The sequence below is a fragment of the Leptosomus discolor genome, chromosome 1 (genome assembly GCF_034619465.1).
Source record: "Leptosomus discolor isolate bLepDis1 chromosome 1, bLepDis1.hap2, whole genome shotgun sequence".
In the NCBI taxonomy this organism is placed as follows: Eukaryota; Metazoa; Chordata; class Aves; order Leptosomiformes; family Leptosomidae; genus Leptosomus; species Leptosomus discolor.
Genome location: NC_141391.1, coordinates 14,751,723 through 14,779,119, shown reverse-complemented (window position 1 = coordinate 14,779,119; position 27,397 = coordinate 14,751,723). Strand labels below are relative to the sequence as shown.

General features: G+C 36.9%; 1 protein-coding gene across 1 annotated transcript in view; it reads right to left on the bottom strand.

Moving 5' to 3' along the window:
* Nucleotides 1-27,397, bottom strand: part of ARHGAP42 (Rho GTPase activating protein 42) — a 166,795-nt gene that overhangs the window by 115,050 nt on the left and 24,348 nt on the right. Inside the window, exon 2 of the mRNA XM_086481749.1 lies at nt 11,889-11,984. Coding sequence (XP_086337875.1) covers nt 11,889-11,984 — 96 coding nt within the window. The remainder of the gene's footprint in view (nt 1-11,888; nt 11,985-27,397) is intronic.

Genomic DNA, 27,397 nt, shown 5'->3' with positions numbered 1-27,397 from the left:
TCAGTATGTTGGCTACGAAATTAAATATAGCCTTATCTTATACAACACAGATTTCCTTAACCACTGTCACAACCCGGACTGATTTGTTAACAATTCTTTTTCTTCCTTTTTATCTACTGTATAAAGCCTATAAAAGTGTACAATTATCTACAGCTTTAAACGGAATTACAGTTTAGCCCAAAGAGAAGAAGCTGTGGGATCAACACCTTAATCCATAAACAGAAATAAAGAATAATTTGTGCAATTTATATATTTATTACATATAATGTTGACTGGGCTTGAGTTCCGCTGTAATATAGTTAAAAAACCAGTAGTGTAAGACAACTGCTACATATTCCTACAGAAAATAGTTGTGTTTTGTTTCAGTTTTTTTAGATTTTTTTTAAAGAGATTTTCAGAAAAGCTATATTTGGACAAGTACATTTCTGCTAAATCTTTCCAATTATCGCTTAGGTTTTCATTTTTCAGTGGCTGCTGCCATTTCCTCTGCCACTTCTACGCTAGGTCTGCTTCCCTCACTTTCCAAGTGGCAACATTTTTAGAGAAACTTCAGTTTGGAAGACTGAGCTCAGTACCATAAGCAGTATTTACTGAGAAACAGAAGAGAAAACAAAAGAAGGGGAGAGGCGCACAGGATTTGAAACCTTTGTTTTTCTTACCTATTTCATCCTCTTCTGGGTGTCATTCCCAAGATATAAGAGGAAGCAGAGTAACCGCTTTCTTTTGTTTAGGTTTAAGGTAATATTGCTTATGTATTTATGTAAATTCCAGTTTGTAAGCTAACAGCACGTCAGACACGCTTTAACTTTAAGCTGAGTGATGGGCTCAAAAAGCTAAATTACGTTAGAAGATTCCACTGCGGAAAAAGAAGTTAGAACAGCAAGATAATGGTTCATTTCTTCATAGGGTTTCAGTTTATTTAAATCTGGAAAATTAACATTGGATGAGCTGCCTTATCCTCCATTTGGTTTCTCTTACTTCTCTAATCTGCGTATCAGATTTTATGGATCTGTAATAAGGACCTCATTAATTCCTTTAATCTGTGTTTACATTTACCACAACCTCCATAAGAACAGGAAAAAAAAGCTATTTGTACCTTCCCATAATACAATGAAATGTACTTCTGGTAGTAAATGACACAGGCTGAAGCAACAATTCAAGTGTACAGGTTTTAAAATTAAATGGAAATATTCTGACAGACACTCTCAAATTGAGAGTAAATTCCGCCAGGAGACAGTGGTTTAAATTCACAACCCAAATAACCACAAATTTCCTTGAAGACTTCCATCATGGGAAGGTACACAAAAGTAGAGGCAACTCTGTCTGGTCTGTACTGCTCTTATGATAGAATCAAGACATACCTAGAGCAAACAAAGTGTAGCAATTTCAGACTCAATAAATGAACATTCTTATTATTTGCTCCATAATTTATCTAGTAGGTAAACTCTGCAAGGGCAATGTTTTTTATCAAATAGTACCATGATCTTTCAGATTTTGAAGCAATTTCTACCTAATGCAGACTTTGAACTTTCAACTCTGATGAACTAAAAATTAAAAAAAAAAAAAATTCCAGCCAATTTAAAGGATGGTTTAATAATAACCATAATGGTTAACAAACAGTAACTATTTCTGTAAGAGTTAGACCCTCCCAGGGAGCAGGACTTACAGTGGTAATTTTGTTTCCTGTGGCAATTCCCACCTTGAACTTGAGGAAATGTACTTTGCTAAATTTTTTCGATTCTTGAAAGTAAGTGTGCTACCTTGCAAAAATAAATCCAAATTTGCCAAACAAATCCATTATACATCAGGGATTAAAAGTATGAGACAAAGAGACACAGAGATGAAAAATGCCTGGTTTAAATCTTCTACAAAGAAATTATACAAGTAAGGAAGCAAGAAAAATGACAAAATTAAGACTTTTATGCCCAAATCTATGCGTCAAAGACTACATATTGTTCTCCAAGTATGATCACATCTTCCATTATATACTGGCAAGCAAAGAAATTTATCAGAACACAGCTACTGAAATGTGTGTAACACAAAGTAAACAAAAAAAACACAAGGCTTTTCCCTACTTCATTTGAGTTAAAGCACTGTAAACTCAGAGCAAACATGGTGGTATTTTGTCATCTATCTCGTAATTTAGAGCATACAGGCTCTTTGTAGTATTAGGACACAGAGATAGTAATAAGCGCTCCAAATGTCCCATGAAGAAATAACCAGCAATGAAACTACCACAGATTCAGTAACAGTCTCCCCGCTTGACCTCCCCTGGTTTATGGCATTCAATCCATATATGGTTTTAGGGAGTGTTCCCCATGAGAAGATGTTCAAAAGCCCTTCCATTGCTGGCCATGTACCGGGCACAAACATTTCCCCTGACCAGCGTTAGGGGTTTTGTCACACAATAAAGGCAAGACAAACCAGTAGAAGAGGCCAGCAAGTTTCACAATAACAATGGAACCTCCTGTCTGAGTGTGCCTCAAAGTCTAGACTAATATGTGAACAATATAAGGCAACAAATCATGATCTCAGCTTAATCAAGCCCAAAGCTTTGCAAAATGTATTTGCAAGTACAGTATAATATGTACATACCATAACAGGCAACTGGAATTTTAACTCAAAAGTATTTTCATCTTGCAACTTAATGAGCAAATATAGCAAGGTATTTTATGAAGGTTTTTTTTTAAACATATGTAAAGCATAAAATGTAGAGCCACTATTAGAAGTAAAAATCCTTTTCCCTGTTACAGAATTTTATCGAAACAAACCTTTGTCAGCATAAGTATCTAAATCCAGTTACAAGCAGTATCATACTCAAGAAGTCTTTGTTATAAAAAGTAGCTATTGAGTCACAAATATTTCAACAAACAAGTATAAGCCTTGTACAAATGTTAAAACAATGCTTTGAGCCAAGACATTTACACTTTCTACTCCACTGTTTTCAACTAAAGTCTACAAAAAACCCTGCGTGTTTATAGACAAACTAAGAAGACTTGCAAGAAAGTCAGGTTATCTATAATTTTCAGATCCACACTCAGCACTTCTCAAACACAATACAAGGAGAGATAACCTTAAAACAGGCAATGTTACACAATTTAAATAAATCAAATTACTTGACCTAATAACAGTAAATTGCCATGCCCTACTCATGCAGAACCTCACAAAGCAAATACAAGTAGAAAATTCTAAATGGATGAAACAAGGGCAAAACATTTCCTAAAGTCCTGAAAGATTTTTGAAGGTTTTATAATGGTTGTCTATCCCACGGTATATTGATAAGAACAAAACCAAAACAAATGCACACCAAACAATTATCCAAATACCACAACCACACTTCTAACACGTTATTAAAAAACAGCTGCAATACATCCACCCTGAGTGAGTGTTCTAGTCTGATTATAAACGCAGCAAATATTCTGATAATATATCATTCAACTTGGAAATTTATCTATCTTCTGCAGCATGACTTCTTCAGCATAACAATTTTTCAACACAACTCTAGCAGAGCTGTGGTAGAAAAAGCCCACTCTTAACTCTGTCAGCCTATAGCACCTCTCCCAAATGTGGCATCCTGAAGTGACAGCAAAAACATTTTAAATCATCTAAGCAATTTCTTCCATTTTGTTAGGAACATGGGACTAAATGGATCTCCCAAGCAGTCACTTGCTCTCACAGAGCACTATATCAAAACCCTTCCACAAATTAGTAAATCACTTTTCTTGTCTCTCCCTTTTCTTCTACACTTCTGTGAAGGAGTGCAGGCCTTTGGGACTAGCTATAACAAATCTTCTGTTTTCACCATGTTCTCACAGAATAAAGATATAACAGTTTTAGTTGTCAATAAGAAATACTGCCTCTCTATGCCACTACAAAACAGGGTTTAAAATTATTCTATCTGCCAAAGAGAAATCAGCCTCTCTTTCCACCTGATGGAGCCACGTGCACATCAGTCCTGGGGCTGAGCTCCATAGCTCAGCAGGGCATAGGGAACAATATTCAACACATTATCTTCTGTCCAACAGGTATGAAGTGATCTTAAACTGACCCTAGCAGCTTGAACTGGCACCCATTGAACCTAACAGCATAACTTCCTATACTGTAAAAGCCCATTTAATGCAATTAATTCTTACCTTAACTAAATTAACCATTAACCTTTGACTTGAACAGATCAGACTTCTCCAGAGTTGACCGATATCCACAGCCTGTCAGAGGACGAACAGTTTTAAAAAACATGGAATATTCAGAAATAGATAAGATTAAAGGTGGATTCTGGTTAAATGAGAGATTCTTTCAATCTTCTCCTGCTTACCTTTGCCCTTCGCCCTCCCCAGTCCCACTAGAAAGAATTGCAAAATAAATTGACTACGAATACAAATCTTTCATTCTAAGAAAGTAAATGCTACTTCATGCTCAAGTTTTTTGAACAACTGAGTAACAAGACAATGTGGGAAATAACCACTGGGCAACATACTAAGCTGCAAAAGTAATATTCAATCCTAGCATTCCATAAACAAAGGAGTTAGAAGTAATTACGACTACATTTCCGGCTTGCCAATCCCAGATTCTTCAGAGGCACATCCATACTTTAAATGAAGCAAAAAACCCTAATAGTTCAATCTTTCCAGCTGTACAAACCTTATTTGTGTGTGGCTCTTTGCGGGTGCTGAAATAGCGGAAGTAAAAGTGATGTATTCAGAATGCAGCTGAGAATCATTAATACTGTTTTTCTGATTTGTAAACTTTAGTGCATTTATTACTTCAATGATCAAACACTTTAATTAGGAAAAAATATCAGCAAATACTTCAACAAATGTTAGGTTTGCCACAACAGCTTTGTTGAATTTAGGCCTACAAAGGCATCAGGGACTTCCTGTGCTTGAAATTCTATAATGTCTACTGAGGGTTTTGATTTCAGAAAGTAAAAGTCCTTCACCTTATTTTCTCAAACGTGAAGATGACTATCTCAAAGCTGAGTTGATCAAACCACTATCTGTTTTCGAAAATGAGTGCCTATTCCTCAAGAGGTACACTAACTTGACAACTCTGAAGTGTTATGCCTTTTTACTAGAAGTGTATTGTACACAGCAACAGTACATATCAGTTATTTTCAAACCAACTCTGTAAGGCAATTCTCTAATCCTCAGACTGTCTCCTCACAGGCATTCATTCTTCCACTGGGATGCCCAACTCTAGAAAGAACAAAGCTAAGTGATGAAAGGGAAGAAGAGGTATGTTGAAGGCATGGAATAAGGACAATAAAGTAGAATGCATCTACAAGAGCCCAGAAGATCAAACTATTAATGAGGGAGACAACAGATACTTCATCTTGATCCATGAGTGGCCTGCACTTGTTTACTTCTCTACTCAGCTGTTCAGATCAAATGTTGACTCATTTAATCTCCTTAGAATGATCCAGGACAACCATAGGTATTGTTGTCCACTGCCTGCATCAATCTCCCTCTGTGAACAGCATGAGCTCCAAGGCAAATGGCAGCCTGAGACACCACAGTTTGCAGTCCAACATAATAAAACGAACTGGGCATTTTGGAATCCCTTAGCACACCAGGATATAAACTGCAGTGACTCTGGAGATCTTCTATGTCACGTCCAGCTACTGCTGCCACCAAAGAAGGGTAGGACAAACAGAAAGGGCAGTGACTGCATCAGCTACCACAATCTAATTTTTTTCATTTGAATAAGCATCTTAAGGTAACAGGGAATGAAGCATGCAAATTGTAACAACCTTCTGATATGTATCTTGGAAAAGAATAAAAATCAAGGCCTGTGTTGTTGATCTTATCTTACCTTTTCCTCCTGCACAGATAAAGGCCTATTGTAACACTATTTTATTTCCTGCTTTGTCAGCCTCATTTGACCTTCCACAGCAAGGACAAGAGCTCTGGGCTGGACCAACAGAAGGCCAACCTTCTCTTTCTGGTGCAGATGCTGTTTTGAAGCCTCTATGGGATCCTAGCACTAGCATAAAATCACTCATTTCTTGGAGTCAAGAAACAACAGTGTTCCGGAAACAGGCGGTATTTGTTTAAATCTGCAACAGGGATTAAAAAAAAAACAATAATGGCAGGAACAGTTTTAACAGATTTTAAACAAATACTTTAGGCATTTCACACCCTGATTGTGCTGAGTTCCTCCCATAATTTGTTACTATTTAACTTTTGTAGATAAAAATAGTCCAATAGGAATACCAAAGAACTCTGTCCTGTGATTCAGATCTTACAGGTAGTTTATGCAAGTTCCTTGAAGGTCACCTAAAAAGTTAATCTTAAAATTTATTTTCCCACCTGGAGGAAAAAGAGCTGGTAAATCTAGATAGGTAATTACTGTGGAAAAACAGCATACAATCTTGCTATGCAAATTAACTCTCAGCTGCAAATAGCTTTCTATGCTAATTCAGGACTCAACCCTTCCCCACCCATCCAAAAGCGTTTTGTAAATACACTTATCTCTTAACATGTTCCGCAAGGTCAACAAACTCAAGTACTACAAAAGTTATTGGGATGATGCCTACGATAAAAAAATCCGCCCCTGGAACTGTACCCTCAAGGTGGTGGCAAAATCCTCCTCCTTCCTTGGTTTGGATAGGGCAGTAGTAGACCTGAGCTGCTGGCATTCATTTTAGACTTAATTAGTATTTGGTAATTCCATTCAAAAACCTGGTTACGAACGGGAATTCAGTACAAAGTAGGTAGAATATTAACCCTAAAAAGAAGTTCCTTGAACATCAAAGCTAACCTCAAGTGATTAAGGAGATGACCTGCAAGATATCCAAGTGATTCAAACTGTAGGTGGCTCAATGGCATTTAATAAACAATTCTGGAACAGCCAGGCAAATTCAAGAAGCCATTGTACACCACAAACAATTGCAACAGAGTGGCTTGAAATTGTGAGTAGCCTGACAACTACCTTCTGAGGTTCCTTATTAGCCTCTAAGCGGCTCTAAAAGAGAGGCTCTTAACTTGGAGGCTGCAATGTCCACAAATTGGTTTGTCAAATTTTGCCTTCACACACTTTAGGCAGGCATAAAGCTCCTATAAATCCTGGGGGTTTTGTTGTTTTTTTCGTTTTAATAGAACATTGCATGCACAGTTTGTACCACTACAGAAAATGGAATTTGTCACCTCTTAATGCCAATTTACCTTTTATATCATTATAAGACATGGGGGAAGGGAAACTTTCTGGTTGTTTCTCTTATTTGTGCAGTTTTATACACAACTTTCCCAAGACAGATCTGTTTGCTGCCTTAAATGACAGGGTGCTTGTCCTCTGGCAGGCTCTCCAAGAGGGTAGAGCAGCTGCTATCTGAAAAGCATTGTGGATGTCCAGTAGAAGCAAAAAAGAAGATTGAGCTTTGGCATTGTTGCCCAACTCAAACAAGAGCACCTTAAGAACACAGCAATGGACTCTAACAATCAACTACTATTAAAGTTTTTTGTTCGTTTGTTTGTTTCTTTAAAGTTCTTTCTCCTCAGTAGATTTTAGTGGGATTTTTCAAAGTTCAACTTGAAACTAACTGTTGCATACAACATAATTGCCTGGTATGAGTTAACAGTTCTGTAGACGGTTAATTGCCAGCAATTTTAATAATCCCATGAACGGCTTGAGGTGTGAGTCAGCAAAGATCACATGAGTCACAACTGCTAGCAGCAAGAGGAGAATTCACTTTCCACAAGGAAAGATATCACATTTATAACTTCTGATCTATTCCTTGTGACTCAATTAATAATGATTTCATGGATCATAATAATCCTATTACATTTCTAAATCAAGCACCTGATGCTACCTGAAACATCTGTCATAATCTAATTCCCTTCAGGGGAAAAAAAAAATTCAAAACCAACAGTGACAATGAAATACACATGCCTTTCAGTGTTTTTTCCTAAATAGCAAACTAATAAAAAACAGATACTAAAGTAAAATGCCAGAATATCAGAATGTATTTATTTTTCTTGGTTTCTTTTAATTCTGAAGAGCATGGTCTTATACTGCTGATATTAAATCTCACTGATCTATAATTAGCCATAATACAAAATAGACAAGAACTTGTTAAAGAAACAAGACAGAATTCCACTGAGTTATGTTTATTATTCTCATCTGTATCAGCAGAAGAAAAGAAGGATAAAACCAGGGAGATTTCTGAGGAAGGAATCAGATGACACAAGCTAGATAGTACTTGGAAAGGAGTAGCTGGGCAAACCTTCTCCTCGCAAAATTTATTGCCTGCACAGCACATACAGAGGAAGAAGACACTTGTTCATTAAAAACACCGGTTTTGCATATATCCTATCTGTGTAACATTTTATGTTACCTATAAGTTTTGAAATGTATAAAAATCATGCATCTATTTTTCAGAAAACTCTCACCAGGCACGACAAACAACTCAACTCCTTTACGTTCACTCATTGTCAATTAAAAGTATTTAATCTTTGTGCAAAATATTAATTGCAAAGGGGGCTGAGAGCAACTATGCACAGGGCGACACATCTAAAAGAGTGAATGGCGAAGTGTTGTCAAGTCTTGCTTATTTCAGACTGAGAAAAGTCCAGTAAGATGGGGGAAGTAACACCCTCTCCTTAGAGTAAGGATAAGACCTTCATTACGATGCCTTTTAGTATTAATGATTCACTGTCATTCATCATGTTATTTTTGCTTTAAAGATGCCACTTTCTGTATAACTTTTAAATTGCACAAAAAACCTACAGCTTGGCTGAATCATATGCAATGGGAGCTAATATCCATGTTCTACTATCAATTAGTATGGCCCTTGCATTGCTGCAGATCACATGCTGCCATGTGCCTTTCAAAACAGAGGAAGAGATAACACTGACAATTGTTGCTAGCTGTTTATTTTTTAATGAGAAAAGCTAGTAAATCTGGGAGCACTGTTTCCCAAGTGCAATGTGCTGGCAAATATCTGAAAAAGCTTTTTATAGCATGAATCCTTTGATGTTCAGTGTTTAAAAAAAAATGAAGTTGTAGATGATTTGAGGAACAAAACAGTGTGCTTATTCAAGAAAGTCAGGGGAATAGCTTACAACCCATGCACAAAATGTCTGGCTCTAACTGGGCATGTTATATCTGCAAGTGGCTACATATATAAACCTGGGTAACTGGCAAAAACGTGGAAAGATTATCCAAAGTGCACTACACAGACACAAAGAGACCTGTAGATTTTTTTTATTAAAGAACAACACACTTCTATGGAAGGATTAAACATTTGTAAATAAAAAGTAAGAAATAATAAAAATTAGAAATCAAAGATAAGAATTAAAAGAACATTTTAAAAAACCCTGAAATAAATAACTGGATTAAATAATAGACTGACTAAAATGAATATGAAGAACACCATCATAAATCCGTTTGTATTGAGTGTGTCCTGGAGCTTAACTAAAACTACTTCTTGTGTATTTTGTGTAATGGGCTTATTGGAATAGATGATTTGTATAAAGAAAGCATATAAAAAGGCACAGGTTACAGGAACTGCAAATGAAACTGAATGCTGTTATTGAAGCTCAGGTCGGCAAAAAAAGATGTTGCATTTAGTTACTGAACAGAAGCCTTCAACTCTAGTATTGCCTAAGAAGAAAAGTTCATGGAGCTATCAGCTTAGTTCCAAATACTCATTACTGGTAAGTGGGGGTGGGGAGGTGGGGGGATTTTATTTCAATTTTGAAAAAAGTTGAAACTTTTTTTAACAGAAATAATCACATGCTGACAGAAGAAGCCTTATTCAGAGGGTGAATTTCCAATGCAAAGGTGGATTAGGGTGGACTTGCAACACTAAGCTTGAAATAGAATTGTATTCTAAAATCTTCAGAATGTAGTCCCGGTATTAAGCCCCTATGTATATGGTGGTTTTGCACAGAACTTATCAAGTCACGAGTATCACTGCAGACTGAAGCAAAACTTCCCAGTGGCCTGCACAGTCGTAGATATTCTTGAAAAAAAAAAAGGTGAAGGTAGAAGGAGGCACAGAGAGCAGGATTCATCTATACAAAGCTGTCTTTGATGATAAGCAAACATCTAGCTTGTTGGGGCATGTTAAAGATACGGATAAATTCTAGGTCACTGCTCTAGGGAGATCAAAAATTGAGCTTTACCCTATAAAAGCACACAGTATCATTCAAACTCTATTAGACTTGAATTTGATTCCTGTCAGTTTACCTTTTACTCTGACAAGCTTCTTTGATGTACATGACAATCCATCAGGCAATGGGTGCTTTAGAAGCTAGAAATCCTTTCTTTGAAGCTCCAAGTGAAATAAATCAGCTGTCAAGCTTCATGAACTCTGTTTTTTTCTAAATAGTTTTAAATGCCTGTTTAATATCCAAACAATAAAATGTCTTGTCTTTGCTACATTTAGGTTACAAGTAAAAGGAAAGCTGTCTTTGTCCTCAGTCACCTCATTTTAAATGCAAAACTTTATGTCTTTAAAAAGGTATTGACCAACCCTAAGACATATAAGTGAGATACTATAATTTAGTTTAAATGCACAAAATACGTACAAGGTAACTTTAATAGACAAGAAATAACATGTAGAATGCCAAAGAGTGCATACATTCCTTTCATTTTTGGTCTTTTTCCAAGCTTGATACACCTGAAGAATGTATGCAGTTTTATATCTGAGTAGAAGTAGCTCAGTGGTTTCATTCCCCTCCTTTTGTATGTCAGTAAAATTAAACCTCCCTTCCCATCCCCCTGCCAAAGGTTAGCAGAAGAGTGACCAAACACCAGCCATGTTTGATGAGTCTCCTATCACAATGTTGTAGGGTGAGGATGAGGCAAACCTTGCAGGTGAAAGCAAGCAGCTCAGATCTTTTGTCCAATGATTATTAACTCAGTCAGGAAAAAAATACTGAAGAGAGAGGAGACTTGAAAATAGTTTATAGTAAGAGATACACTTGGAAAAGCCTAAATCTTAGTTTCCTGTCTGCATTACACGGATTTTTTAAAAACACACTAACAAGTCCTATGTTCCCTCTTGTACTGAGAAATTATTTATTTTTAGAAGCATCTACTCTTTAACAACAATCTTCTTTTCCTCTCAGATGTTTTGGGAGAGATGTGGGGGCCATGTTGTATGTTAAGACTCATGACATTGATTTAGCCATTCCAAAAATGGATTATAATCCAAGTTTCTCACCAACGGGAGCCAGAGTACTCTTGCTGCTGTGCTACTGCCCAAAAGTATCACTGCAACCACAGCAACATCTTGCAGTAAAGAGTGGCTGGATTTCTGAATCCTGGAAATATTTCCAGGATTAGACTGCTGAGGAAAGAATATTTTGATGATATTAAAGAGGCTTACATTCAGGACAAGCTGAGGCATTCAGTCCTGCAAATGCAGAAGTTCTGGGTGTGTGCAGAGGCAGAACATTAAGCAGCTAGTAAGTTTTACTGGCATAAGTTCAGACAACTATATGCTTAGGAATGCAAAAGTTGTAAAGAACATATTCCTGGTTTTAGACCCTTAAATACTTCCTCTGTCTTACTAGGTTCTTAAGTGTTTTTTGCAGACCTATGTTATTTCATAGGAAACTGGCGTACTTTTTAGTAGCCCAATGAAAACTGTCTGTAAGTTAAAAATAGCGCAGATTTAGAAGATTCGCAGTTGACAAGGTGCTGCTGAATACTTTTCTCTACAATGAGCCAAGCTACGTCATGAAGACATAGTTTTTTGACATGTGTTTTTAGTCTTGCATGACTTCTACTTACTTACTTTTCTATTTTTGTTACACGCTCTATTAAAAAAAAACAAACAAACAACAAACAAAAACTGAACTGCCCCACTATATTTGTGATATCATATCAAATATATAAGAAACAATATAAAAAGTTACTGCAACCAGAGCACATGATGTACTTACCAATATTAATTTCATCATCAGTTTCGGCATCTCCAATACACTCAAACTGGAAATCTTGTAAAGACTGTGAAAATTTTTGCACTGCCATGGATAAATCTATAATTCAAGAAAAAGAAAAAAAAAAGAAAATCAGAATTACTCCACAACAACTTCACTGGAGCAAGGTTTCATGCATTTCTGCATGAAACATTTTTTCTGTTTACAAAGTTTCCTTTCTAGTTTTTTTTTTGGACAGTCCCCACTGCCATTTCAAAGTCAAAGTATCTGAGATATACCAGAAAGCTATGAAACACGCTTATGCCAGATTTCAAACATTAATACAGCACTGTGCTGAAAACTCAAGAACTGTTATACTTCTTGAAAAGTAAAAAATTAGTATAAGAAATGAATGTTTAGTGGTAAATTGCATATGTAAGTAGACCATTGTTGTTTAAATACTGCAAGATTAGTTTGCAGATTAAAATAAAGCTCATGACAGTTTCTTTCATAGACATTATCAAAAGAATTACATTTTAACTATTCTAATACACTAAAACATTATGAAGTGTTATGCAAAAGCTTTGTAAAAAAAAAAAAAACAATTAAAGGGGAAAAAAAAAAACCCACAAGTGCTTGCCAACCAGCTTGGTTGTCCATGGATTATGAGCACTATTTTCACTAAATTACACAAAGTGGACATTCGGACCAAAGAAGTGTCAAAACAATCCAAACTTCACTGCATAGGATTGTACACACTCCAACAAAAAAAAATTGTAAATACAGAATATCAGTGTAGTGACATAAATCTGTTCTTTTCTTTTTTAGGTACTAATGGCAAATGCAGAAATGAATGTGATAACAAATAAACTTGGTCAAGACTTAAAAATGCTACCAGTCCAGATGAGCTCAGAAAACCAGCAACAGTTCTCTACATCCTAGAGGACATATCTACAGTATTTATTTTGAAGGTACGAAAATCAGCTATTAAGATTCTTATATTTGCTAAATCTAATTAAAAGTCATGGCAAGGACAAGTTATGAACAAAAGTCAAGTCATAAATTCTGTTTCAAAAGCATCATGCATCTGTCTCCATCCTTGGGGATGTTCATAAGCCATACTGGGCAACCGGCTCTAGCTGGCCCTGCTTCATCAGAGGCGTTGGACCAGATGACAACCAGAGGTCCCTTCCCTTCTCAGCCATTTTATGATTCTGCTATTTCCTTAGCCCTCTGTTACTGTAAAGCCATAAATACTCATTTACTCAATGCTGGACACAAAATTAGAAGGCTGTCAGGAATAAAACCTAGCATATAAAAATAAAAATTGGCCTAATGTCGTAAATCAAGACACAAACACACACAAAAAGTGTCATTTAAATTTGAGCAGTCTTCAACAGTAAGAACCTTCCACTATCCTAAATGAAATAAGGGTTGACAAACTTTCAAACATGTCCAAATAAGAATCCACACAGTAAGATGACTGATTTTTTTTTTTTTTTCAATTAAAGGTAACCATTATCAAGCCATAGGATCCCTGCCAGGATTTTGCCCTATCCCTGGTATTTACTCAGAGCCTGCTGCTTTTGTATTTTCACATGCAGCTATAGAGTACATCAGTCCAACAAGAAAACCAGCAGTCATTAAACAATACAGACATGAACAGATTTTTTTTCTTGTATCAGTAAGGAATCCTATATGTTTATCTGATAAATAACTAGGATGTAAAGAACTGGGTAAATGAATTCCATATCTTTTTGATAAAAAGCATGGAAAACAGGAAAGAATGCTCCTCAGAATTACTGCATCCTGACTGAACATTTCCCACTGTGCTGTACATGAAGATTATTAAATGTATCGACAAATTAAATGTATTAACAAACCAGAGGCTAAACACAAAGTGTTTCCAACTGTTTGTATAGATGAAAACAAATTGATCTTTATAAGCTGAAGCACTCCATTTTATGCAAATACAGCATCTTTGATATCCAAGTAACTGATTGTTCCATAGCTGTGCAAAAGATCTAAACTTGAATTTGTTCACAGCATGGTTCTTTGAGTTTAAAGGGAAGAAACACAGTTTTATTCTTGGCTCTTCCACCAAGTTACTACACTGAGTTCTAAACCCTTCTACAAAATTGCTGCATACCACTTGATGCCAAAAGGAGTAATATGGCCTTAAGGCAATTGAATGAAAAAGATTCTATATTGCAAGTACGCTGAAATGTAAAAATTAACTGTCACTAATAGGAATGCAGATTTATTTCATCTGGACAAATTAACAGCTGCCCACAATGACCAGCATCTCTGTGAACACAAAAGGAAATGAGGGAGCATAGCCTCTCCCCTATCACTCTTCTATGCAGGGCTCACTGAAACAAATGTAAATGGAAAGGAAAACAAATGATAAAAATATCCAAGGTGGAGTCTCCATTTTATATCCTGGATTAGTCATACACAGATGACGATCTCTCTTTCACTGTGTCAGACAGTGTTAATATATATGTTTTGAACCTGAGGAAGGCATGTTTAACCTAATTCAGATATAGTGGGTATGAAGAATGTAGTAAGAACTACAGAGCTCATTAGATAATTTGATAAAATCATCCAGAATGATACCATTGGTGATTTCTGCCTCTATATGAGACTCATTCTAACAGCTTGAAAGTATAGTAGAAGACACATTACTAAGGTTAAAGACGTTCAGTGTAGCAAGGAATAAAATGAAGTTCCAAGGTCAGATGTTTCCTGTGACACTAATTTACAGGTTCTATACAAAGTTAATTTTACCTGAAAATATACATTAAAAAAAAAAAATTATTCTAAATTATTTTACAGAAAATTATAGCTTACTTGGACAGCTACCTAGAAGCTGTAATAGGAGTTACTCTGTAAGAACTCAAAGCTCAGCATTGCAGTTGAACCACCAACATTTGACCAGTGGTGCAATTACTTATATTTATCAGTTTCTTTCTTAGGAGCATCATCACTTTCGCTGACTGCAAAATTCACCTAGTCACAGAAAGGACCAGTTGTGCAATAAGCAGGCCTCCTTTAAGAGATACAAAGATTCACAACTGAATTAAATCAGATTTAAGAGCAAATGCCTCCTCAATCAAGAAGAGGCAAATGATACTGCTACCTCTTATCTCATCTGGACAAAAAAATTAAAAGAGCAGAGAGATGGAGCAGAGACCTTGTCCAGCTTTACAAGATGTCATTTATCACTCTACGTCCCAGAGTCTTAACGTCACCAAGAGCCCTCAATACATCCTGCTCCTTCCACACGTCAGAAGGTAAGGTAAATCACCACACCAAACAAATAACCTTTTTATCATTTGCAAGCTATGTGGCATTACAAGAGTCGCTCTTACTCAGCTTCTAACATATACCTCTTGATAGTCATTTCCCTCTTTTTGTGCAGTCCACATGAACTAGGATATTTCACTTCACCCAGGATAGAAATTCTCTTTCAAGCTGCCAAGTGATCTTCTAAGTTACTATAAAAACCTTATCAGCTTTATTGACTAACAGTACAAGTCTATCACCCAGGGAAGGACGGCTGCTTGAAAGTCTCAATGATACCATAAATGTTCTTGCCCCTGCTCTTCTGCAGGCACTCAAATACTGTAATCTCTCTAGATGCCAGTGAAAGAGTGAAACCACACCCTGTTATCCCTCAGTTGTCAGAAGGGTGAATTTCTAACCAGCAATTCTGTTAACATTTCTTTTCCGACAGTACTCACCTGCACCTTTTGTTCCTTGTTTTCCCCAACTCCAAAGGAGGATTCAGTTCAGTTTTGCAGTGATGCATACAGTCAAGAGTAGCTATTTACACACTATGTACAGCCAGTGGAAGGAGACAACTGAGACAGAGTTGCCTGTTTTAGTAAGGGCTGAAGCAAGCCAACCAGCCAGAAAGATTTTTTTTTTGTGGAGCTCTGACAGAGGAAGTACTAAAAGAAGCATACTACAATGTGACCGGAAACAATAAAAGGATAATTGCAGCTTAACCACAAGAAAGTAATGTAATACCAGTATTAAATATGGATACATACAATACCAACCCTCAGTACCATAATGCTAATGAAATAATTATAAAAGTCATCATCCGTTTGGGAAAGTCACAAAGGAGTCAGGAAACATGTTACTCTATTGTACTTCTTCCTGAAGTTTTATATTTTTGATCAATCTGCTTAACATATTTACCCAATAAAAATATGGAAAAAGCCTCTGCACTATCCTAGAAGACAGGTTTATTTAAGATTCACCTTGTTTCAAATTGCCAAAAAGGAGTATTTAGTTTGAACTGTAATATATTAACTTATTATAGGCTTCAGATGAGGACATGCTGGATATAGGATGATAAAATTATGATGCAGTCCCTTTGTATCACTGGAATGGTTCTTATAGAATCATAGAATCATTTTGGCTGGAAAAGACCATCAGGTCACTTAAGATCATCAGGTCCAACCATTAACCTAACACTGCCAAGCCCACCACTAAACTATGTTCCTAAGCACCACATCTATACATCTTTTGAACACCTCCAGGGATGGTGACTCCACTACCTCCCTGGCCAGCCTGTTCCAATGTCTAACCATTCTTTCAGTAAAGAAATTTTTCCTAATATCCAATCTAAATCTCCCCTGGCACAAATTGAGGCCACTTCCTCTTGTCTTGTCATTAGTTACATGAGAGAAGAGACCAACACCGGCCAACACAGAGCAATAATTTCTCCCCTCAGCCTCCTATTCTCCAGGCTAAAACAACCCCAGTTCCCTCAGCCGCTCCTCATCAGACCTGTTCTCCAGACCCCTCACCAGCTTCGTTGTCCTCTGGACACGCTCCAGCACCTCAACGTCCTTCTTGCAGTGAGGGGCCCAAAACTGCACACAGTACTAAAAGTGTGGTCTCACCAGTGCTGAGTACAGGGGCACGATCACCTCCCTACTCCTGCTGGCCACACTATTGCTGTTACAGGCCAGGATGCTGTTGGCCTTCTTGGCCACCTGGGCACGCTGCCAGCTCATGTTCAGCCGGTTGTCGACCAGCACCCCCAGGTCCTTTTCTGCCTGGCAGCTTTCCAGCCACTCATCCCCAAGCCAGTAACATTGCATGGGGTTGTTGCGACTGAAGTTCTTCAACTTTCTTGTCTTAGATTTGTTAAACAGATCATAAAATAAATTCTTATACAGAGGCTCGAGGATGAGGAGAGAGCATTACAACGAAGTGATGAAACAGTGGGTACTATTAGCTGAAGGATGAAAGAAAGAGTATATTAGTTTTGGCACAGCCGATCACATCAAGGAAACTTGACAAGATTTCTACAAGTTGGTAAGCACAAAGAATTTTTTTGGTTGGGGTGGGAAGGTTGTTGTGTTTGGTTTTGCCAGTCTGATGGCTGCAAAAACAGAAGAAAGACCAAGCTTTTGACAGGAGTCCAACAAGCTCCAAAAGCAACAACTTTATGCACTTGCAAAGAATGAATACCCCTACCCTAGTAACAGCCTGCGAGAAACTGTTCTCAGCAAATACATTAAAGCCAAAGTCTTTCTACTTGTTTACTTACAAAGATGACTTCATTAGCAAATGGATTTCCAATAACCCCCACTCTTCCTGACTGATGTCAATCATCCTGGAAAAGCTTGGTATCATTCACTGGGTTAATAAAGAAAAACAGCAGTTGAAACCTAGTGAGAAGATTAAACATGCCTAAATGAACTCCTGAGCGCCAGTTGGAATGCAGTAAACGGGACTTCAAACAACAGACGCTCTGGCTAAAATAGCAACAGCAACATATCTGGTGATCTGACACAAAGCTAGTTATTACCGTATGGCTTCAAAGACAGTAGAAGCAAAGGGGCGATGCCTGAGCTGGCAGGATATTAGAGGCAATTCTTCAGTCAGCTGAATTTCAGGACAGTTGAAGACTGGAAAGGGGACGAAGACTGGAAAGGGGAGCACATACAGTCACCTTCGGTGTTTCAAACCTTTGGGCTGTTTGATTCCACTACCATATATGACTAGATGCATTGCGGCGCCGTGCTTGACGAGCTATCTCATTTGGTCATGCACTGACATACAGGTTTATTAAAACCCAAGCTACTCAACAAAACTGAGCATTAAGGAATCGTAATGTGTAAATAAAACACAACACAAACTGAACAATATTGCCAGAGTACTTGATAAAGTGGCATGTGAAAATGCAGAGAACTATTTATCTAGTTCATTGACTTTTACTCCTCAGTACCTGAAAATGAGTCACTGTTGTGGTTTGTTTGATGTGGTTTTTTTAATTGCTTTACAAATAAAATTTATTTTTTTGATTTATTTCATAAGCAACTCTCATTCTATAAACAATTTTTCTGGCTAAGTTATTGAAAGACTTGAAAAAGTAGATTTATAACAGAGACACTATCATTGTGAAACAGCAGCTATGAGCAAGATTTGCAGCATTCTCACTGCACCAAATGACAGAAGCAAGGAAACATTTAAAAACTCATACAAGTGAAAAAAGGGCTCTCAGTATTACAAATACAAATCTGTAAAACACTATTTATCCAGAAAAATACTTGTGAGATACACATCTCCTTAAAAACTCTATGACATGCTTCTTTACTGTGAAGATCAACTGAGAACTGCCCTGGTTTTGTTATGTTACATGAGAATGAGCTTCATGGAGGCGAGCTATATCAACAGCCAGAAATAAGTTGGAGGAACAAGAACACCCCACTGAGAAGCACTGAACTTCAACAGCTTCTGTGTTTGCTATAGTCAGTTTGATTGTAACTAGAACATGTCACAGTGGGACATCTTTTTCCACATCATAGACTGTAAACACAGCAGCTAGCAGTACAATTCTATTTAGGCAGTATGAATGATTAAGCAGTTAAAAGCAGAGATCATACAAGATTGTGTATATTACTACTATATTTCAAATTTCTTCCTGCCTTAAAGACTTTCTCATTAAAAATCCCAGCTTTATAGTTGCTGGGTCTCAATTCAGAAAACAGCATCAAAATGCATTTTCTTCACAATTTGCACCTCTTTCCACTCTTCATCACTGCTTTAAAATGAAAAATAAACGAAAAATCAACAATCATAGGTAACTGTCACATACAGAAAATCTTCCAATTTCATAACGCGTATGACAGCAGGTCAGCACAAACAAGTGGACCTGTAAAGGACTTACAAATTAGCCCAAAGTAGCAATGCTGAGTATGGGGATGTTGGCACATACTTCAGTACTGCAATTAATTCCCTCAGCTGTACATGAAAAGAATTTTGCTGCCAGAACAGGTAACCCCAACTTAAAAAAACATCACCACCATGACAAGTGTCCATAACACCTATAGTTAGAAAGTAAATTAAAATGCACGTTAATATACCTTTTAAACACACACAAAAATCTGTAGAGTCAGCTGATACAGCTTCTGCCATGTTTTGTTTCAGGTGGCTTTCAATACTAGTCTTTCCTATCACGCACAGTTCATAGCCTACAGCATTACATGGAATATTGTCCACGGCACTTCCATTTTTAGAAGTCTGTTTGATTAAATTATTTACACACACACACTTGTTATTCTTTATTTCTCAGCTGAATTAACTTGTGGATCAAATTAACTTTTCTGATTGCCATAGAAAAGAAGGATACAAAAATGAACTCATGAGAAATTATATTTTTTTCCGAATTTCTACAGAAGAATCAAATTTGGCAAAACACAGGGCAAACTGTCACAGAAGACAGGCTATCTGCAGGGGTAGATGGAGCTAATGCTGGCCACTTGCCATAATGCCTTCTAAAGAAGCACAAGAAAAGACCACAAGGGAATACAGAATCCACTGCCCAGTGCCAAAGATTTTGCAGCACAAGGGCCATTGCTCTGTATTGACACAGTCTTTCATTGTTGCTATCAATGAACTCTTTATTCCCTTTATTTGCTAGCTTCATTGGTGTATATTCTTTGCCAACTTGCTATTCATGGAACAATAATAAGCAACTAAAATAAACAGCTCTCTACCCCAACAATCCCACATTACTTTTTCACCTTAGGCTCAACATTTTGCTCTTAATTTCAGGGAAGCTAATTTCTTTCTCACTGTCTTCAGGGAAAGGACATCAGCAGAATACGTCAACATGTAGCCCATGCATTGCTGCATTCCTCTGGGGTTAAATAAGGCGCTATAGCAGTTCGAAATTTTTCAGTGTCGTTTCCTTACTGATTAATATTTCCATGAGAAAAGTGCATAATTTACTTTCTCATTCTAGTAAGCACTGAAAAATCCCCTTGATCAAATGCAACAAAATCCCCCCTTTCTTAATACTATGATGCAAGAGCTATTGAGAAGTCCGTATCTTCTATAAACGTCACAGCTATTCACACTGATATTTCTAAGTCCCAACTTCCTTATCTTAGAAACTTGTGCAATACTTCAGATATTCTTAGTATTTCTCTACAGTTAAGCACTAAATCTAACACATTCTTGAAAAAGACACCCCAAGAACAGTATATTGATGTTTAATGAGAGGGGGATTTTTTTAGGCCACGTTTGCATGCTTACTTGATAAAATCACACTAAAACTTCCCAGAAACATCACTGTTGAACCAAATACTATTATACAGTCAAAAGACAATGTTGGTAATATTCCATCCCTCTTTTCATTAATCCTCTCCTTACCCCATCATGTTACCTACATCATTTCACCTGTAGATGTGGAAACAAACCTTGTTCATATTAATTAGAAGAACAGAAAGAAGTGAATTTTAGTTTAGTATGCAAAAGCTGTAAAGTCTATACAATAACTAACTTGTTTTGACTTTGCATAGTTATAAATAAATGAAAGAATGAAAATGCAACTAAAAATGTATGGCCTATAACCGTCAATGTGGAGGACAGCATAGTATGTACTGCACATCTGCTTCTCTAAAGTTAAGGCACATACATAACTTCATAGCTCTTTGCCATATTAAGTGGTGTCATTTTATTTTCTTTCTATACTCCCACATTCTTGCATTTTATTTCTCATTACCTCATAGCTACAAAATCCTTTCTTTCTCAATATTTTAGTTTATAAGACTGTTCAACAATACTGCTGCATTTGATTAGAAAACAAACTGACTATGCAGGGAATTACTAGGGTCTAAACCTTCCAATCACCAAACCATATTTACAGAATCAATGCAACAATAAAACCTTTATAAGTGACTAATCACACGGTTAAATGCAGAATAGAAAATTTTCCTTTGCTACCAATTGCAATTTTTTTAATATTTTCCACAAATACTGCTAAAAGTTTCAGAAAGCACTTGGTTTCATTTCACTTTTTAAATCATAAAGATTTGCTGTAGGGTATAACTTAGTCCTATTTCTAGCATATTATTATGTTTTTCTAAATTACACTTAACCAAACATTTCTATACAATGCCAGTTTTGCAGATATGCTTATTTTTATTCAATAAGATTTTAGGCCAAAACCCACAGTAAGGATTTCAATATTTCCAATACTGGAATATTCCAATATTTCTTCTCTGTTAAAGAAGAATAAATCTTTGAAAACAAGCCCATTTCCCATTTTTTTCTACTCACCAATAATTGAAAACCAGCACTCACTCACCCGCACTCTTCCAGTATTTTCTCTGTGTCCGTTGATAAAACTACTCTGTAGTTCTGTATCAGGAAGATCTCAACTCTTTAGCCTAACTTTTTAACCACTCATAAAGCACGTGAAACATACCTGAGAAGAAGCTAAGATTATATCTGATATAACATACAGTAAATAATCACTCCTTATCCTCCTCCTTGTTTAAAGATTTATCTGATATTCAAGTTGCTTACTTCAGTCAAGGTCCATATATCACTCTTTTCCTAAGCTTACTGCCTTTCAGTACATTTTGCTACACTTTCCAGAGAGATGCAGTTTGCTGGTTTCCAACTCACTAAACATTAATACTTGTGCAACATCTCAAGTTGGTGTAACTCAAGGCTGCTTTAAAATCTCAGATACAAGTGTACAGCCTCTTTCAGATGTCTGTAGAACTAAGGTAGATAGTACTCCAAGGTTTTCAATTCAAGGACACAGAGCCATGTGGAACTGTTTGGCTAAGATCAAACACTGCACACATGCTGGTTTTCTCCCTTTTTCAAATACAGTTAATTTCAGGTTTGTTTCAACAGTCATTTGAATGACAACTTAAAGCAGCAGCCTTAATGTAAGATTATACAGAAATCCTAAAGGACCGGAAGAAGCTAGAACATTAACTTTTTTTTTGGTTTTCTTTTTGTAAGTTTTTTCCATATCTTCTTCTATACCATTTTACTTTAAATTCTGCATCATTTTCTACCACTCTGTTATCCATCCTAAACTTTCTCCCTCCAAATTTACTTTGACCCTCAACACAGTTTCTCTTGCTCCTTCTGGGGATTTTAAATGCTCTTTCATGATCTTCCACATTCTTCCCCCACCCATGGATGTTTAATTTCCCAGAACAGCATCAGCCTTTTCCAGGGAACTGGGTCCACAGCCCAGTCTTCCCTCCCCTCCCCCCTTTCATTGAAACAAGGTTTATCAGGCTTGCTACGTAATTTCTCACTCCTCGTGACACATCCTGGAGACAGTGAGCAGTGTGCAGGCAGAGAAGCACCACAAAAAAAGGACAGAGAAACTAAGAGCAGATGCTGCCAGAGGTTGAAAAAGCAGAGAATGACTTCCTGTCTGGCAACCAAGGAGTTGCCAGAAAAAACATGGGAATTCCCAGATTTCTAGTACAATGTAAGGTATTGGTGCATCAGATGGTCTTTTAATAGTATTTTAAAATACAGTTTTCTCTGTTCTTAATCTTACAGTACATCCAGAGAAATTTTAAAAATGCATGTACCTATTCATAGGGAGTGAAACGCAAAGCAATATATGATAATATAATTTCACAATATAATTAAAGCCTGTGCTGCAAAGCATTTGTAAGGAGCCGCAGTGCTGACTATTTGGGAAACACCGGTTCTGTGCTGCATACATGCACGAGTAGAATGAGATGCAATTTCCCCACTACTACCCCTACCCAAGTATGTATCCAAGAAAAAAAAAATAAAATAGGGTTAGTTAGTTGTGGTATGAATGGGTAGCAATTAAAAGACTGCTCCTAGGAAAACCAAGAATAAGTCACTGCAGCCATTATCATGCAGATTTTTAGCTGTGAAAATTTCTGCAATATATCTTTAAATGCTTTTATGTACCATGATTTTTACATTAACTAGATTCCCCTATTCTGCGAAAAGAGCTGCTCAAAGGAGGATCGGTCACATTGGTCTGTGCTGGATGGCGGGGGAGGGATGAAAGGAATGAAAGCAGTTATCAAGGCATTTGTAAGTAGTGAGCTCTTGGAACAACATTAGAGTTGAGGGTCATGGGAAACAGAAGCTTTGCTCACCCTTCTTCCTGGCAAAGTTTTCTGCACTTGGGCAACAAAGTAAAATGTTTTGTAAGAACAGAAGGAGAAGGAGAGGGAAAAAAATTAAAATGTGTATATATAGCTCATTAAAAAAAAAAAAAAATACTACCACTTTGCTTTAAAGGAAATGAAACACTTTCTATATGAAATTCTTTCAGGCTCTTAGAGCTCAGGAATACAACACTTGATTAGACTCCTTTGATCAGACAACTAATATCACAGTCACATGAACTTCAGTACTGCACATAACAGGGTTGTGTGGGGTTTTTTCCTAAAAGACTGACACACACACACACAGATCTAAGTAACACTTGTTTAGAGAGTCAGATACGCACTTCTAGACACAGAAGGCAGAACTGAGACCCCATCAAGCAGAATTTTGTCCAGTGAAGTTAAATGGCACTAGAAGTCTTTACCAAATTTGTCCTGAAGGAGTTTCTTGCACTCAGATAAAGCCAATTCACTATGTGGCTACTTCTCACTGCTTGGGGAGAACAGATATCAAACTCATCATTTTTATAGAGCAAACGAGCTTAATAGGCTAGTTAAACCCTCTTCTACCTCTAAAATATGAAAGGAATTCAGAAAATGCAGATATGAGCACCACGAAAGCACTTAAAAGCCTTAAAGATACATTTTTGAAAGTTTAAGTTAAATCACTTGCAGCATCCTAAAGTAAAAAATCTGTAACCGAAACAGCTACATTTTAATAATGAGGGGAAAAACCAGTCAAACGAAATATATTTGATTGAATAATGAAACGCACAATACAAATCTGTTTCACCAGGTGAGCTTCTACTTGTACAGCTCAGGAATCAAGTGTCCCCAAGAAGTTCGGAGTTAACTCCAATTTGCATGTGACTATTCCCTTAGCAGTTATGAAATAGTTTTTGTATCTTGCATACTTTCTAGTTTTAGTGCATTTGGCCAGAGAGGGAAAGAAATAAACCCTGTAAAAAGCAGTAATCATATGAAGTTTCTTTCTATATATAAAACTATTTCAAAGAACAGGCTCTTTGTATTTTACAGGAAAGAGAAGAAAAACCCTCACACTCATTTTGGTGGACTCATTTACTTAATTAGCTTCTCAGACAAAAATAAGGAACTTTAATGATCTTCTGCTGAAGTCTGCCTAGTCTTTGTTAAGTCAAATAACTTGTAAGAAGTATCAACTAGGCTTCTACACATTTCATCTACTGTTTTTTTCAACTTTTAATTCTCTGGAATTTTGTTCTACTTTCCCATCACAAAAAGATTTAGGAACACATGACAACATCCTCGTTATCTTCCTGGCGGAGTGATATCCTTTAATTAATAATCTTACCATCCATTAGTACTAGTAATGTTTACATTACAGCATGTGTAATGAGTTCTGGAGTAACCATTATCATTCACAAATGAGACCTTGTCATTAAAACAGATAAGTAATAACTAGGTTGTTTTATTACCCTACACTGAGGCCCTGTCAAGACACAAATTAAATATTAGTAATTATTTGAAATCAGGGAAAAAGGAACAGAAACAGAAATGTCATTAATGCCACTCCATCAATACATGGGAGACCTGCATTTAAACTTACGTACAGATTTTGTCTTACTCCTTGACACCATCTCAAAGTACCCGGGAAAGGTACAGGGAAATTGGGCAAAGGTAACTGATAAGAAAATGGTAAGAATATCTTGATTAAAGATATGACTCACAGTCATCAACCTGAAAAAGACACCTGGGGAGCCATAAGAGCTCTACAAAATCACAAGCAGTACAGAATGGTGGCTGTCTCTTCCAAACTGAAAACAAAAGCCTATCTAACATAGCAAGAAGCAAGCTCAAAACAAAGAAAGAAGATGCTTTTTCTTAAAACTCATAGTTAAACCATGAAGCTCCCTGTCACCGGATGCTGTGGATATTAAAAATTTATGTGGGTTCAAGAAAGGACTAGACAAGTTCACAGAAGAAAAATCCACTGAGAGCTATTAAAGACATAACCCCTTGCTCAGGAAATCTTCAAGCCCCAAACCACCAGAGGCAGTGGAAGCATCACTACATTCTGCCTGCTTTTATTCTCTACCTCAGGTGGTCAGTGCTGCATGTGAGAGAAAAACACAACTCACAGCACAGCACTCACTCATATCTAGAAACAGGATAAAACACCAGATAAGCCTCAGGTCTGACCCAGTGCAGTCGTTCTTATGCTCTTCGTAGGAAGGTTTGGACACCTACGTCTTGCAATAGCTTGAATGACTCAAGACACTGTTAGCTGATCACCACCATCTGCTAGGAGGAGGTTATCAATCTCATGAATAAGCCAATACACCACCACAGATAAGCACTCTTCAGACATCTATCTACAGTCACCTATTTTAGCAATAGACAACAAAGGAGGAGGAGGTGAGTTAACACTGCAAAATGAAGGCTCATGAAGACGTTCTATCTTGCTGGCTGAACCATGGGAGATGTTCTTCAGGGGATGAGTGATGATGGGCAGATGGAAGCTGGATCATCTTTAACTGCTCTAGCATCAGAGGAGGGGGACCACTATGCCTTTAGTCATATTACAAGGCTGTAATTCTTCCAGCAACAACCTGCTTACTAATTTGTGCTTTGAGGTACACTAAGCAGTAAAAATAACTGCATTAATAAATAAATAGCTGGTAAAAGTTGATTTGGCTACCAAACCCAAATGGCTTCAATGAAGACTGATTATACAGCTTTACTCCTTTCACACTCTGTGCTTACACACACATATTATCTTCATCCTCTTCCTTCAAAACTTTTCCTAACTTAGTTCTTAGCACAACAGTGGTCACCATGTGCACAACTATTCAATACTTGTTTTTTCCTCAGAGTTCGGTATTGCTCTCTCCTCTTCTCCCACTATTGCTTACTGCATACCATACAAGTCCTGTAATGAATACACAATTATCTCAGCCTTCATGCAAGCCAAGTCTAGAAAGACAGCAAAAGAAGGATATTTCTATGTCATATGCAGCACCATTACCCTATTTGACAGATGGAGGTGCTGAAACAAGACTGCCTAAGGCCACACACCGAACTGGTGATTAGGCAGACCCCTGTGGTTCTCTGCTTCATGCCCATTATTCCAGATGCCATTCCTTCAGACCAGGAGATGCTAACCAGAGCTGGAAAGAATGCAGCTCCTCACACTTCCCTGTCACAAAAGCTGCAATTTTTTTCTTCTGAGGGGGCATAATTTAAAAAAAAAAAATAAAGTTTTATATTAAAAGGAGAGAAGTAAGCCCTAATTTCATTTAAAAAAAGGCAACACAATCTTGTTCTAATCCATTTAATGCAGCCCCTACAGAATGCCCAGTTACTCCAGCTGCAGCAGTTAGTGCTGTGTATCTGTTTCAAGTCACTCTCCACAAAAATGAGGAACACACCACATACAAACATGCTTGCTCACTTAACAGCTACTTGCTAAACTTTAGTTCAAGCATTTTCTAAAAAAAAAAAACCAAAAACAACAAAACACAACCAAACAAATAAGACTGAAACAAAAACAGGACAGAACAATTAAGGTTTGTACAATTAGACTCTGATGTTTCTTAATCAGAACAGTTTACATTTTAATAACTTTAATACAGGGTTTTTGCATAAAAATGTTTCCATTATTTTTAAGATGCTGCAGAATTTTATTCCTTTTCTGCAAAATCATATTATTTCCCACTAACTAAGGTTAATTCCCACTAAGATTTCCATCTAACCTCATCACAGTTCAATCTCAGAAATCAATATTATGGGGAATATTGAAGAGACAGAAAATAGAAAGCTTCTCTGCTTGCATACAAGTTCTAGAGGAAGTCCGGACAGGTTTTCTCCAAGAGAAATGGGAAGAATTCCTTCTTGAAATATATATACCACACTGGAATAGCTGATAACAATGCCTTCGGAAAATATCCACCCATCTTGTTTCCACACACAGTGGAAACGTCAATAATAAGTCAGTAATTCATTCGTAGGACAAAAAAAATAAAGTATAAATGCTATGAGTCTGAACCAGTTATTTGCTATTAAGGTATTCATAACAGAAAATTTAGTGTTAACCCTAGGACTGTATTTTTA